We start from the raw sequence: 15,144 nt of genomic DNA, 5'->3' as shown, positions 1-15,144 counted from the left end.
GTGATAAGTGAGTTTTATTATGAAAAGAGTTCTTATAGGAAGCAATTTCGAGTGAAGTTAACACGTTGACGGACAGTGCGTCAAATGTATAAGCAAGTGTTGTGACACTATATTTTATGTATTTTGCAAAGTAGAATAGGGAAAAATGCAATGTCTATAGACGTTGTGTCACATTACGTCAATGGAAATTAGATATCTATAGACGTTCTGTCCGTCAACGTGTTAAGTGTAGGCTACACTGGCTAGTGGCAACGTCCTAGTGTAGGTATCCTTTGAGTTACGATTATGACAAGTTAGGTTATTTTGGTTTTGTTAGAAACAACAAAATATAAAAATAAATTAAATACAAATTTGTAGGTAATTAATTTTTTTAAATTACCAAAAACTTTTTAGAGAAGAAGTACAATAAGACTTGTAGAATAACTACAAATACTAAGACTTGTAGAATAACTACAAATAACTACAAATATCTGGGAACTTCGGTAAATGAAAACAATGACCAGGGCAGAGAAATCAGGACACGCATTAAAATTGCAAGACAAGCATAGCATTCATAAAAATGAAAAAGATGTTTGTTAATCGAGACCTTCCTCTGCAGCTGAGGATAAGAGCCTTAAGATGCTACGTGTTCTCGACTTTGTTGTATGGAGTGGAAAGCTGGACACTAAAAGTAGAAAATATAAAGAAGTTGGAAGCCTTTGAGATGTGGTGCTATAGAAGGATTTTGAAAATACCATGGATCCAATGAGTTACAAATGCAGAAGTGTTAAGAAGGCTGCAAAAGGATTGCGAGGTGATAAAGAACATCAAAACAAGAAAGCTCGAATATTTAGGCCACATTACCAGAGGTGCGAAATATGAGATATTAAGGCTCATAATGCAAGGTAAAATAAAGGGTAAAAGATCTATAGGTAGGAGAAGAATTTCCTGAGAAATCTAAGTGAGTGGTATAGTTGTAGCTCAGTAGATCTTTTCAGAGCAGCCGCCAATAAGGTACGGATAGCTGTGATGATAGCCAACCTCCGATAGGAGAAGGAACTACAAGAAGAAGAAAAACCTTTTGGGTTTAAATTTTTTGATTTAAATTAAAAGCTTATCTAAACGCAAATATTATACGGTTATCCCTACTTTTTCTTTCTTTACACGGAAAATTACGTGTGATAAAATTCTCACTGGTATTGAGATGTAAACATTAGTTGACAATGACATTGTTATCATTAACTTAGAGATGGAATGTTCTTGGATAACTGTTACTTGTACAATCGCTTAAATTATTAATTCAGTGAATTAATATGATTATTTTTTCCCTAAATATATATTCAGTTATAACGTTACAAACGTCACATCTTTGCTATTTTATTTTCAAATAATTATTTTATTCTATTTTCTTTAATAATTCTTTAATAATAATCCTCTTCTATTTGTTTTACCTTTTTTCCCGTTAAAAATTATTTGGCGCCCTCTTTCGGTATTTATAGGCATATCTCAACATTCTTGTTCTATCTCAGAATTCACATTCTTATTCAATCGTTCTGTGGTTCATGACAGTGACTTCGCACTGTCATAGCCACCTTTGCACTGTCGTCTCTCGTTTCAAATTTTAAGCCCCCACTCACGAACTCTGTCAATGTCAAGTCAAACCCTTTCTCTTTGTCAAAATGAAGAATATTTTTTTATTAAATTCTAAAATCTACTTAAGGCAATGTCTGGCCTCATAGCCACATTTTCAAACAGACGTTCTTAATTGGGGTAAGTGTTTAAATATAAATGTACACATTTTTCTAAGCCTATATCCGTAATCTTTTTTATGTTCCTATCTAACCTTAATTTTCGTACTTTTTATTGTTGTACCACATGGTAAAATTTTTATATTATCTATTATCTTCATATGTGTGTAGTAATCCACAACTATTTAACTACTAACATTATTTAATACTATTCATTTTGTATAACCTTGCCTTTCTGCAACATTTCTGGATTATTTCTTGGAATGGCAAGGATATCTTTCATTTATTCTTGGTGTCTAATGTACCTGTATGTATTCTAGTTTTCTGGACATATTGCAAAAACTGATCAACCCTTCACCTCGTGGGAGACTCCCCGAAACTGGAGCCCCTAATGTCGCCGGCGATACATCAATGCAGCAGTAACTAGACTCCTAACAACCATCCAACACCTGTAGGCCTGGTGGCCAGAACATCCACGTCGCCAGAGCCCGTTGCAGAACAACAGCAAGACACCAAGAACCCGCAGACAGATACCAAGTGCCATCGATAAGTATAATCTCTGATCTGTAAAGTTTCGGCAAGGTCTTGTAAATTATTTTTTGATACTTTAATTATGTCTTTTATGAAAAATAAACATGATTAGTTAAATATTATTGTTTTATTTGCTCCATTCTGCATTTTCATTGTTCATGTTTTTGATTAGGACAAGGTGGACTCACAACTTGGGAGATTGAGCTAGTCTAGGGTAGACGATAGCTATCATAGTTGATTGAAATATTATTCTCGAATATTATTTCAATTATCTGGGGTAGTTTATCGCCTCACTTTTGGCGCCCAACTTGAATTGTCCTACTCAAGGATTTGAGCTGTGGATTTGTAGTTCGGTAGCAAATAATAAAGCATTAATAAATACTGTTTTAATATTATATTCATGTTTTGCAGTACATCTTAGTATTTGCAAATTTTTGATACTTTTTGAGCATTTTCTATATATTTAACCATTTTTCAAATGTTTGGGGTAAAGAGTATTACCATTTTTATAATATATCTTATATTTCAGCATATTTAATTTGCATTTAATACATTGTTGCTTTTTTACATAATTTTTTTTCCTCATTCTTATAATGGTACTTTTATAGTGAGTTAAATGGTCTGTTCTTTTTTTCAACTTAACCAGTTTTTGTGGATGGTGTACTTTTAATTCTTTCTTTGATTTTTATTAATTTTTTTTTTCTCTTCAACATGAAACCTGCACATCTTACCACAAATGAATTGACATATGAGCTTCACATTAGAGATGTCTCTGCTCCTGATGATATTGAAGAAAAACGTACAGTTCTTACTGGTCTTCTTTCTCAGGAGACTAGTAGCCGCAGTTTTTCAAATATTTCGGTCCCTTTGTCTTTTGAGGTTGATTATAAACAAGCTTTAGCCTCTTATACTGAACTTCAGATTCTCATATCTGAATTTACAGGAACAAAGTCTGATATTCTATATAAAACCTTCAATTCTCGTTTCCAACATTTGTCTGGTAGGATTTCTCGTTTGCGGTCATCTTCCGCAGAGGAAGAAAAGTTGAAGAAAGCTATCCGCTTTAATTTGTTAAAGTTAGAAGGTACTTTGTGTAACATTCTAGAACAACCTGATCTTCTAGACCAACCCATGACATCTACTAGAGTTAATCTTAATTGTTCGGAATCTTCAATATCACCTTCCAAGCCTGTTCCCGTGTATAAATGGGGTATCAAAAAAATTTTCTGGTAAACAACCTTTAATCCCTTTTCTGGAACAGATTGAAATTTTTAAATTTTCAAGGAACTGCACAGATGAAGATTTATTCATCTCTGCATGTGATTTGTTCGAAGGTGCTGCTTTTACTTGGTGGCATAATAATTTCTCTCAAAAGAAATTTCATTCATGGGCTGATCTAGTTACTTCTTTAAAAGAAACTTATTTACCTTATAACTATGAAAGAGATTTATGGGAACAAATACGTTCCACAAAACAGTTTTCACGACAACCAGTTTCTGCATATATTTCCCATATGGAATCTTTGATGTTCCGGTTGTCCAAATCTATTTCGGATATTGAAAAGGTGGATGAAATTATCAATGGTCTTTTTCCTGAATATGTTAAAGCTCTTGCTTTCCAAGATGTTAAGTCAGTTGCTGAGCTTACAAAGTATTGTAAGAAGTTTGAATCTGCTTTGGCAATTTCCTCACGCAGCAAATTTTCTGTAGAATCCCTTCGTTCAACCCCAACTTGTTGGAATTGTGATGTGAAAGGACACAATTTCCATGTCTGTAGAAAACCCAAGAGAACGTTTTGTTTCGGTTGTGGCTCGAAGGATGTAACTATTGCGGAATGCATGAGGTGCTCAAAAAACGACCAGCGAGGACACGCTTCGACAGACAGCATGCCTCAAAGCAGTCAAACGTCTGTCCCAGGAACATCGAGCAAAGGCAAGAATATTCCGGGAAAAACTTTTCAAAAAGGGTCGAACAAAAATCTGTAAACATTTCTAAACCACTTCCATCTAAATCTACTTCTACTTTTTCTTCAGTACAATCTGAAATTTTACCTTCTGCTAGTACTTCTGTTTCTTCTAGTGATTTATCTAATTCAAAAGTACATTTCAATTCCGGTCCTTTATTAGATATTCATAATAATGATAATAGACCATATATTTCTGTTTCTATAGGTAATGAAACAATTTCTGCACTCCTTGATAGTGGTAGTAATGTCAGCATAATTGGTTCTCCTTCCTTATTTTTACTTAAAAAGCTTAATTTAAATCTTAATTATGATGTTTCAATTCAACTCACTACTGCTGATGGAAACATACAGAGTACTTTAGGATATGTTTGGTTACCTGTTACTTTATTGAATAAAACTCAATCACTTAAAGTGTTAGTAGTTCCTTCTATTTCACATAAAATGATATTGGGTATGGATTTTATTCAGTCGTTTCAACTCTCTTTGGACTTCTCTGATTTTTCTTTTACGGCAACAAATTTTTCTACTTGTGTAGTTAATACTATCATTAGTTCTGAAAATCTTTCTGATATTCAGCAATCTCAACTTAATTCTGTTGTTAAACTTTTTAAAGAAATAGGTCCTACAGATTCTATTGGCAGAACTCATCTGTATACACATCATATAGATACTGGCAATGTTAAACCTATTAAACAGAGACAGTATCCATTATCTCCTGCTATGCAGAAGGTTTTGAATGCTGGAGTTGATGAGATGCTTAAACTCAAAGTTATAGAGCCCTTAACTATTAGTACACCGTGGTCTTCGCCATTGTGGCTCGTACCAAAGAAAGATGGTTCACATCGAGTTTGCTTTGATGGTAGGAAACTTAATTCAATTACAGTTCCTGATAGTTATCCTATGCCTTTAATTGACACAATTATTTCTAAAGTAAGAGATGCTAAGTTCATATCTTCTATTGATCTTAAACAGGCTTTTTATCAAATTCCTTTAGATGAAGAATCCAAATTGAAAACTGCTTTTTCTGTGCAAAATAGAGATTTATTTTGTTTTAATGTTTTACCTTTCGGTCTTAATAATAGCGCACAAGCTATGTGTAGAGTCATGGACTCTGTTATAGGTCCTTTATTAGAACCTTATGTTTTTTATTATCTTGATGATATTATCGTTGTAACTCCAGATTTTGATACTCATGTAAAAACTTTGAAGATGCTATTCAAACGTTTGAAAGATGCAAATCTCACTGTCAATTTTGAGAAATGCCAGTTTTGCAGATCTTCATTGCAATTCCTTGGATTTGTAGTGGATGATCAAGGGTTAAGAACTGATCCTGGTAAGGTCCAGTCTATTTTGGAATATCCTGTACCCACAAATACAACCCAGATACGTAGGTTGATTGGCTTAATTGGTTATTACCGTAGGTTTTTAAACAATTTTGCTACTATTTGCAGTCCCATTTCTGACTTATTGAAAGGCAGGAAGAAAGGTCAACCTATTACTTGGACTCCTGAAGCTGATGAAGCTTTTCATAAAATTAAACAGGTTCTTACAACAGCTCCTGTTCTTGCAAGTCCTGATTTTTCCAAGCATTTCTATCTTGTTTGTGATGCAAGTGACACTGGTGTGGGTGGTGTTTTATTTCAAAAGGATGATGGATTATAACATCCTATTGCTTACTTCAGCAAAACTTTAACTAGAGCTCAGCGAAAGTACACAACTACTGAGAAAGAATTATTAGCAATTTTGCTTTCAATTCAAAAATTTAGATGCTATATTGAGGGTAGTGATGACTTTACTGTGATTACAGAACACTCCTCATTGCAGTGGTTATATAACATGAAGAATCCTTCTGCTAGAATTGCTAGATGGATAATGAAACTGTCTTGTCACAAATTTACTGTTGTTCATCGTAGTGGTTCTTTGAATGTAGTAGCTGACTCTCTTTCAAGAATTCCTGAAGCATCTCAAGTTTCTCTATTAAATTTGTCTGATTTAAAAACAGATGCTTGGTATAAAAATATGATAGCAAAAGTTACAGATAATCCTGATTTATATCCTGCTTTTAAGGTTCAAGATAATGTTCTTTATAAACATGTTTTTTCTAAATCTAAATTTTCTGAATCTACTCCAGAATGGAAAATTTTTGTTCCTGCTCCACATAGGAAGGAAATTTTACATATGTATCATGATGATCCTACAGCTGCTCATTTAGGTGTCTTTAAAACCCTTTCTAGGATATCAGAACTTTATTACTGGCCTAAAATGAGATCTTTTGTTGTGAACTATGTTCATAAATGTAAAGTTTGTGCTTCTTGTAAGCCTAGTAACTTACCTCCAGCTGGTTTTATGGGACAATATCGTGATATTAATTTTCCTTTTCAGTTTTTATCTGCTGATTTACTTGGTCCGTATCCTAGATCTAAAAGTGGAAATCGTTTTCTTTTAGTTGTTGTTGACTGGTTTACAAAGTTTATGTTTGTACATCCTTTGGCTAATGCTACTTCTAAAGCTATTGTCAAGTTTATTGAAAATCAAGTTTTTCTAATTTTTGGTGTACCGCAAATCTTTGCAGTTGATAATGGAAAACAATTTGTTTCCAATGATTTTAAAACTTTGATGGAAAAATACAAGGTACAAAAAATTTGGTATAATGCTAGATACTTCCCTCAGGTTAACCCTACTGAACGAGTTAATAAAACGATTGTTACTGCAATCAGATCTTTCATCCAAGACGATCATAAAGATTGGGACAAGGAAATTTTTAAAATAGCCCAAGCCATTCGTCTAGCTAAACATGAAGTAACTCAATTTTCTCCTTCATTTTTGACGTTTGCTAGAAACATTCCTGTTGATGGTTCATTCTTTGGTGCTATTAAACAAACATCTAATAATATTGTTAACATCAATAATAAATTGTTCGATCCCAAGCCTTTAGAGAATGTGTCTCCTATCTTTGATGAAGTTCAGAAAAGAATACATCACTCTTACAATATCAACACTAAACGCTACAATCTTCGTAGACGGGATGTAAGATTTCATGTAGGTGATAAAGTCTGGAAGAAAAATACCATTCTTTCAAAAGCTGTGGATGATTTTTCTGCTAAATTAGCTCCCAAATTTATTCCATGTATTATAAATAAAGTTTTATCTCCTTTGGTATATAATCTTAAGGATCTAGATGGTAAAGACCTTGGCAATTTTCATGTGCAAGATATTAAGTTGAATGTTACTGATTCTAGTGATGATGAGTCTCAATCATTTTGTTTAATATGGTAAAGCAATATTTCTTATTGTATATCTTTATATTATAGCATTTTGTCTGATTATGATAAACATATTAACCTTTTTCATTTGACAATACCCTTGTTTAAATTGGTATTATTTTACCTTGGGTAATTTTTTTGATTTTGATACAATTAAGAGCCTCATCCGGCACTTGTAAGTTGTTTATGGCATATATGTTGCTGCATAGACACCTAGTGTTTTTATTTTCCTAGGATACATGATATTCTGAGGATATTATGGGCCAGATCATATGAATCTGTGTTCCTTTTTTTTTGTCTTCGAGACAGTTGATATACAGTTAAACCTGTTTATATTTTTTAAGGATGAGGAGTTTTTTCTTATTTCTTTTGGAGTTAAAACAATTCTATGCATATCTACTTTTAGAAATCTGGTGTAGAATTGTGGCGCTTTGAAGTATGATTGTAGTATACCTACTTTCACTTGTTTTCTTCTATTTTTTGTTAACTATATTTATGCAGTATTTTACTCTTTTGTGTAGATCCCTGGTTTATATTTAGTGAGAATAACATTTATTATGTATCATTATCTTTCTTTTATTACTAACCTACTTTTAGTCTTTTAGGCCTTGTTTTATGCAGTTACTGTAACTCTTTTGTGTAGAACTTAGTCATATTTGAGATATCAGTACAGTTAGTACATTTTTTTTGAGGTGTTTATCAATAATTACATTTGCATTTTATTATTTATATGCTTTTACTCATATTGTTATGTGATTATTATTATTATTACCTGACTTTAGGTACTCAACCTATTCAGAGTACTTGGTATATTTTTTGAGATTCATTCAACATTTTCTTTTGACAGTCTTCATTTTGACTATTCCTTTATTTGCGATATTATCTCTATTTTATATATTTGCCTTACTTTATGTATTTGCCTTTAACGTATATACTTATTTGATTTGACTTTAATAATTATAAATTAGACTTCATACTATGTGTATAGTATGTTGTCTTGCAAAGGAAGTCGTTGTACTTCCGAAGAAGAATTTCTGAAGACAGAATTCTTCAACAATGCATATCTGAATATGGCAGATGCATTGTCCCCTTTGTTATTATTTTTTTTTATTGTGGGCCTGAGCTTTGGTGCAGATGTACATTCGTACCACTGGATCTTCCTTCAATGGTAGATGGTCTCCAGGGTATGGCGTCGGGGGGTCCATGGCACCATAGGATTATCGTCTCTGAGGAGCGCTGTCGTGGTTTAACCGTGGGTTATGGGCTACTGCGTTCGTGCCAACATGGTTTCAATCGCTCCTTTGGTATGGTCCATGTACAGTACCAAGGTCTCCAGATACCCGATTAATTTAAATTTATCCCTCCAATATTTTTAGTTTGATGGATACTAAAATCCATTGGGTAATATTCAATGTTGGATAATTGAATATTCTCCTGAGCGTTTCCCTCAAAAACTGTATATTATATTAATTATTAAATTTTATTTTTAAAAAAACATACTGTACCATTTTACTGGTTACGTTATAACAGTACCTTATTTAATTTCAGTTTAATGAATACTAAAATTCATTGAATAATTTTTTATTTATTTGTTTTCTCTCCAGAGGTATTCTCTGTAGTCATTATTAATTATAAATTACTAATTTTAGTGTGATGAATACTAGAATTCATTGGGTAATGTTTTTTGTTTTCCCCAGAGTAACATCTGAAAATTATCTTTATACTTTAAAACTTTTTATGATTCATAATTTCAATTCAATATATTCATTAACTTAATAAATTTATAATGAGTATTTATTTTTGATTTGTTCTTAACGATTACTACTACATATATTTATTCCTGGTTAGAACTTTTTGTTCTTGTTTTCTTTGAGAAAAATTTCTCAGCTGTGTTCAAAATTTTTCTGATGGGTGGTAGGAGTGTGTAACGTTACAAACGTCACATCTTTGCTATTTTATTTTCAAATAATTATTTTATTCTATTTTCTTTAATAATTCTTTAATAATAATCCTCTTCTATTTGTTTTACCTTTTTTCCCGTTAAAAATTGGTTGGCGCCCTCTTTCGGTATTTATAGGCATATCTCAACATTCTTGTTCTATCTCAGAATTCACATTCTTATTCAATCGTTCTGTGGTTCATGACAGTGACTTCGCACTGTCATAGCCACCTTTGCACTGTCGTCTCTCGTTTCAAATTTTAAGCCCCCACTCACGAACTCTGTCAATGTCAAGTCAAACCCTTTCTCTTTGTCAAAATGAAGAATATTTTTTTATTAAATTCTAAAATCTACTTAAGGCAATGTCTGGCCTCATAGCCACATTTTCAAACAGACGTTCTTAATTGGGGTAAGTGTTTAAATATAAATGTACACATTTTTCTAAGCCTATATCCGTAATCTTTTTTATGTTCCTATCTAACCTTAATTTTCGTACTTTTTATTGTTGTACCACATGGTAAAATTTTTATATTATCTATTATCTTCATATGTGTGTAGTAATCCACAACTATTTAACTACTAACATTATTTAATACTATTCATTTTGTATAACCTTGCCTTTCTGCAACATTTCTGGATTATTTCTTGGAATGGCAAGGATATCTTTCATTTATTCTTGGTGTCTAATGTACCTGTATGTATTCTAGTTTTCTGGACATATTGCAAAAACTGATCAACCCTTCACCTCGTGGGAGACTCCCCGAAACTGGAGCCCCTAATGTCGCCGGCGATACATCAATGCAGCAGTAACTAGACTCCTAACAACCATCCAACACCTGTAGGCCTGGTGGCCAGAACATCCACGTCGCCAGAGCCCGTTGCAGAACAACAGCAAGACACCAAGAACCCGCAGACAGATACCAAGTGCCATCGATAAGTATAATCTCTGATCTGTAAAGTTTCGGCAAGGTCTTGTAAATTATTTTTTGATACTTTAATTATGTCTTTTATGAAAAATAAACATGATTAGTTAAATATTATTGTTTTATTTGCTCCATTCTGCATTTTCATTGTTCATGTTTTTGATTAGGACAAGGTGAACTCACAACTTGGGAGATTGAGCTAGTCTAGGGTAGACGATAGCTATCATAGTTGATTGAAATATTATTCTCGCATATTATTTCAATTATCTGGGGTAGTTTATCGCCTCACAGTGATTAGCATAATTTATACACTATACTATAAAAACTAATAATCGAGAAAAGATCTTCTTTAGCAACAAAATACTTCGATCATGGAATATATCCTGGTGTATTCTCTGCTTGGATCTTCCATAAAGAATGTACAAAAATTTTTATTAATTTCACGTTTTAAATGAATGACTTATCAAGTGCATTATCAATATTATTTAATTAACAACTCGAAATATTTCTGAAGCCGTGTCAAATATTTAGTAACCTTATTTGTCACTGTCTTGTCACCACATTCTGTTCGACTGAATGCGTTGTATGACCAAGATGTTGAATGTTCGATTTGGAAAATATCACAACCGACATGGTGTTCAATTTTTTTCGAATCCTGAGAAACTAATAAATATTTTTGAAAAATTTAAACGCAAAATGAAAGACCAAATTATTACCGAGGGCCGAAAGTCACTCAGAATAAATAAAAAGTTTCGTTTGAATAAGATATTTAAATTTAATAATCACAATAAATTTTCTCATTTTTGATCACCACTGTGTAACTTATTAAAATAAACATTATAGAAGTTTTCAGGGACTTTCTTCCATCGGTAATAACGTAATCTTCCATTCTGCGTTTAAATTTTTCAAAAACAATTGTTGATTTTCTCAGGATTCGAAAAAAATCAAAGCATTTAAAATGCATGGGAGCCAAAATGTTGCGCCTATCTCCTTAAACTAAAAAGAAAAAGATATATTTTGTTGTAGACAAACATATCTGACAGCTAAACAGTTATCAAACTCGGTTGAATGTTACTGCACAAGACGAATGTAGTTAGCCACCCTCTCAGAAGCAGGTGTACATAGATTTAACTATACTAGTGTTACACTTTTTTTGCTACACTTTTTAACGGAACGACTTAGTATACCACTACACCTAACAAAGAAACGGCTTAAAATAGTACTTTTATACTTAAAATTACACCTAAAAACAAAGGAACGGACCTTATTAATTAGATACAGACATTAGATTTTCCCATTGATTTTACATTAGATTTCTTTCAGCAAAGAAAGAGAGGATATATGAGACTCTAGTGAAAAGAATAATTTTATACAGCTGTGAGTTATGTGAGAGTAGTGGAAATTGATGTTTGGAGAAGGCATGCAGTAAGATGTAGAAGAGAAAGGATTAACAACGAAGGCGTCGGATAAATAATAAAATTTAAACAACGAAAAATTTTGGCTTAAGGGCTACTGGTATCCTAAAGATAGTAATTATAACCTAAATATGCAATGTTGCCACTCCTTCATGCCACTTGAAAATTTGTTATTCATGATAAGGAATGTGCAAAACAAGGCGTAACGGCAGGCAGTGGCGGCTTTAGCGGGTAGGCAACTGCCTACCCAAAATTTGTGGGCAACGCATGTGGAATTGTGGATCATACATCACGCAATGGGCCGAGCCGTGTATTACACTGCCAGAGCTGTAGTGACACAGCCGGCGTTGTTAGCAGGGCCGCGCGGGCGGGCTCAAGGTTACACAGAACCGCCACCCCCTCCCTCTCACACTCTCTCGTGCACGCTCAAGTCTCCCTCTCTCACTCACCCTCATTGGACGTCGCCACTGCCACTGCCACAGCCACAGCACAGTGCCACTGCCAGTCAGTCAGTGTCAGTCTGCATTTACAGTTCATGAGTTTCGAAGTGAATTATTATTATACGGTGTGCTGTGACTGTTATCTTACGTGATGTCGATGGACAGATTTGTTGTGAAGCTAAAGCCAAAAGTGAAGGAAGTGCAGGTTCAATTAAAAAGTGATCCAAGGCAAAAGGCCCAGGTTAGAAGAGCCTTAGCATAGTCAGCAGCCTCATACAGGTATAGACATTAGGCCTACTTCTACTTCTAATATTAATAGGACTTGGCGGGGCGGAACGCTGCCGCGTTCCTCATTAGGCTTACCGGACAAAGCTAATGCGGCTCCGCCTGTCATCATAGACATTAGCATTGACTGTAGTTCTGGGCCCACGCAGCCAAGAACAAATTTTCCTAGGCGGGTCATTAGTGGAAATTCTAGATCTTTTAAAAGCATTTGGTACGATAAATTTGCTTGGCTGGAGTACTCTATCACCAAAGATGCAGTGTTTTGTTTTTATTGTAGACATTTTTTAGTACAAAAAAGTCATGACGTCCTTATCAACACAGGGTATAATGATTGGAAAAATATTGGCAAAATGTGTGATAAACACGAGACGTCAAATTCTCACAAAATGTGCATTTCAAAGTATAAAGGTTGGATTGATTCTAAAAAAACTGGTGCTGTTACTACCAAAATCAATGATCAAATCGCAAAAGAAATTGAAAAAAATCGAGAGTGCTTGAAGTCTATCGTCAGAAGTGCATTATTTTGTGCCAGACAAAATATTGCTTTAAGGGGACACCGAGAAGTGAAACCACGATTGCCCCAGAGTGAGCAGAAAGGAATTCCTAATAGCAGTGATGATTCTGAACAAGAAGAGTCTGGAGAAGAAGATAATACCGAAAACAGAGAATTAGAAGAAGAATCTGAAAGTTTGCCTCTTGAGACCAATTCTGGAAATTTTAAGGAACTTATTAATTTACTGTGTCTTTAAAATGAAAAATTGGACCACGATATGAAAAACATGCCTAAGAATGCTAAATATACATCAAAAGACATTCAAGCTGATATTCTGACTGCAGCTTCTATTATAATAGTAAGAATTATTGTATAAGAAATTAAAAATGGAAGCAAAGTCTATAGTTTGATCATTGAGGAGGCTCGTGATGAAGGCCATAAAGAACAAATGAGCATTTGCTGCCGATACGTTTTAGAATCAGGGATAAGAGAACGATTTCTTGGTTTTGTACAATTGACTAAGCTGGACGCATTAGCTCTGGCAAACAAAATACAACATTTTTTAAACCACATCGGGCTTAATATTCAGCTCTGTGTCAGCCAGTCTTACGACGGAGCATCCGTTATGTCTGGAAAATTTTCCGGTGTACAGGCATTAGTGAGGGAAATCACGGGAAACCCCTGCCCATATGTGCACTGTCATGCCCACAGGCTCAACTTAGTTCTTGTCGATGTAAGTAAACGTGTACAGTCCGTTGGTGATACTATCGGCCTGTTAGAAGCAATATATGCTTTCCAGTCTGCCTCAACTTTACGCAATGAGTTGTTCTCATTTGAAGTAAAAACTAAAAGTGGGACCAAGAAGTTAAAAGTTTCCCAGCATAGCGACACAAGATGGGTCTCAAAGTACAAAGGAGTTAACTTTTTCAAAACCCAGTTTAGCTCAATTGTAGTGGCACTGCAAGAATGTGCTCAAAATAAAGCTAAGCCAAGAGAAGCTGCAGAAGCTAAAGGCCTCCTCACCCAATTTCGTTCTTTTGATGTAATTTATTTTCTTGTTTGCTTAGACGAAATTTTATGCTACCTAAACATACTTTCCAAGCAACTACAGTCATCAAACATTAACACTGGGAAAAGCTTAAGACTTATTAAAGCAACAATAGAAAGTCTATGTAAGATGCGAGCAGATGACAAGTTTGAAGAGTTATACAAAAAAGCTCAAGACATTTTTCAAGTTCAAGGAAGTGTGAGTGACTTTAGTGTGGAAAACAGACCTATAAGAAAGCAGACGCCATCCAGCAGTCTATCTGACTTTTTAGTTTTTGAAACTACCGGAAAAGGGAAATCAACGTGCAATGATGAAAGTGTTTCTAAAAAAACTCAATTTAAAGCAGAACTCTTTAGCATAGTTGATAATATTTCAGAAGAAATGGAAAAGAGATTCTCAGAAAATTCAAGTCTTCTAGCTTGCATATCATCATGTAACCCAACTCACAAAATTTTCTGGATCCAAAAGAATTGTGTTCCTTTGCTAAATTTTGGGGAAAAGATGAAGAGTTTTGTATTCAACTAAAAGCACAGTGTGACTTAGGCAAATCTATGTTTTCCAAATGTAAAAGTACAGAAGATTTGTATAAAGAGCTTTTTTCCTTCGGTTCATTCAATGAGTTGAGATATATAGTATCCGTTGTTCTAGTGATGCCTGTAAGTTCGGTGACAGCTGAAAGAAGTTTCTCATCGATGAGACGAATTAAAAACTGCTTAAGATCTACAATGATGGGGCAAAGACTTCACAGTTTGGGAGTGATTTCAATAGAACGAGAACTTAGCTACAATCTCCTATGTCACCCTGAAATTGTTGTAGACGAATTCGCCGCTTAAAAAGGGAGAAGACTAAAGTTCCTTTTCAAATGAACTCCATCAGTTACATTTTTCTGTTCAATAGAAGGTTCAATTAAACAATTCATTAAACATTTTAAAATAATATGTACAACTCTTTTTCGAACACTGTAAGAATAACTAACTTGTGTAATACATTTTGTGTGATTTGCCTCGTCAATTTGATTTTGTCGTTTTTATTTCATAATACTAATTAGGCTAAATAAATTATATATACATACAGTCGGAAAAATGAAAGAATACCCATGAACGAACATATAAAAC

At 33.9% G+C, this 15,144-nt stretch overlaps 2 protein-coding genes across 2 annotated transcripts; both read left to right on the top strand.

Annotated features, from left to right (window-relative positions):
• The first annotated feature begins 1,345 nt into the window (after nt 1-1,345).
• LOC126879699 (uncharacterized) lies at nt 1,346-3,776 on the top strand. Its single transcript, XM_050642882.1, has 2 exons — nt 1,346-1,749; nt 2,048-3,776. Exon 2 carries the CDS (start codon nt 2,970-2,972, stop codon nt 3,489-3,491), a length of 522 nt encoding a protein of 173 aa, XP_050498839.1. The 5' UTR covers nt 1,346-1,749; nt 2,048-2,969; the 3' UTR covers nt 3,492-3,776.
• Nucleotides 3,777-13,429: 9,653 nt separating this feature from the next.
• On the top strand, nt 13,430-14,554 carry LOC126880847 (uncharacterized). The gene has a single exon (XM_050644916.1). The coding sequence runs from the start codon at nt 13,430-13,432 to the stop codon at nt 14,552-14,554; it is 1,125 nt and encodes a 374-aa protein (XP_050500873.1).
• The last annotated feature ends 590 nt before the right edge of the window (nt 14,555-15,144 follow it).

Source organism: Diabrotica virgifera, chromosome 2 (genome assembly GCF_917563875.1).
Source record: "Diabrotica virgifera virgifera chromosome 2, PGI_DIABVI_V3a".
Lineage (NCBI taxonomy): Eukaryota > Metazoa > Arthropoda > Insecta > Coleoptera > Chrysomelidae > Diabrotica > Diabrotica virgifera.
This window is presented reverse-complemented; position numbering and strand designations above follow the sequence as displayed.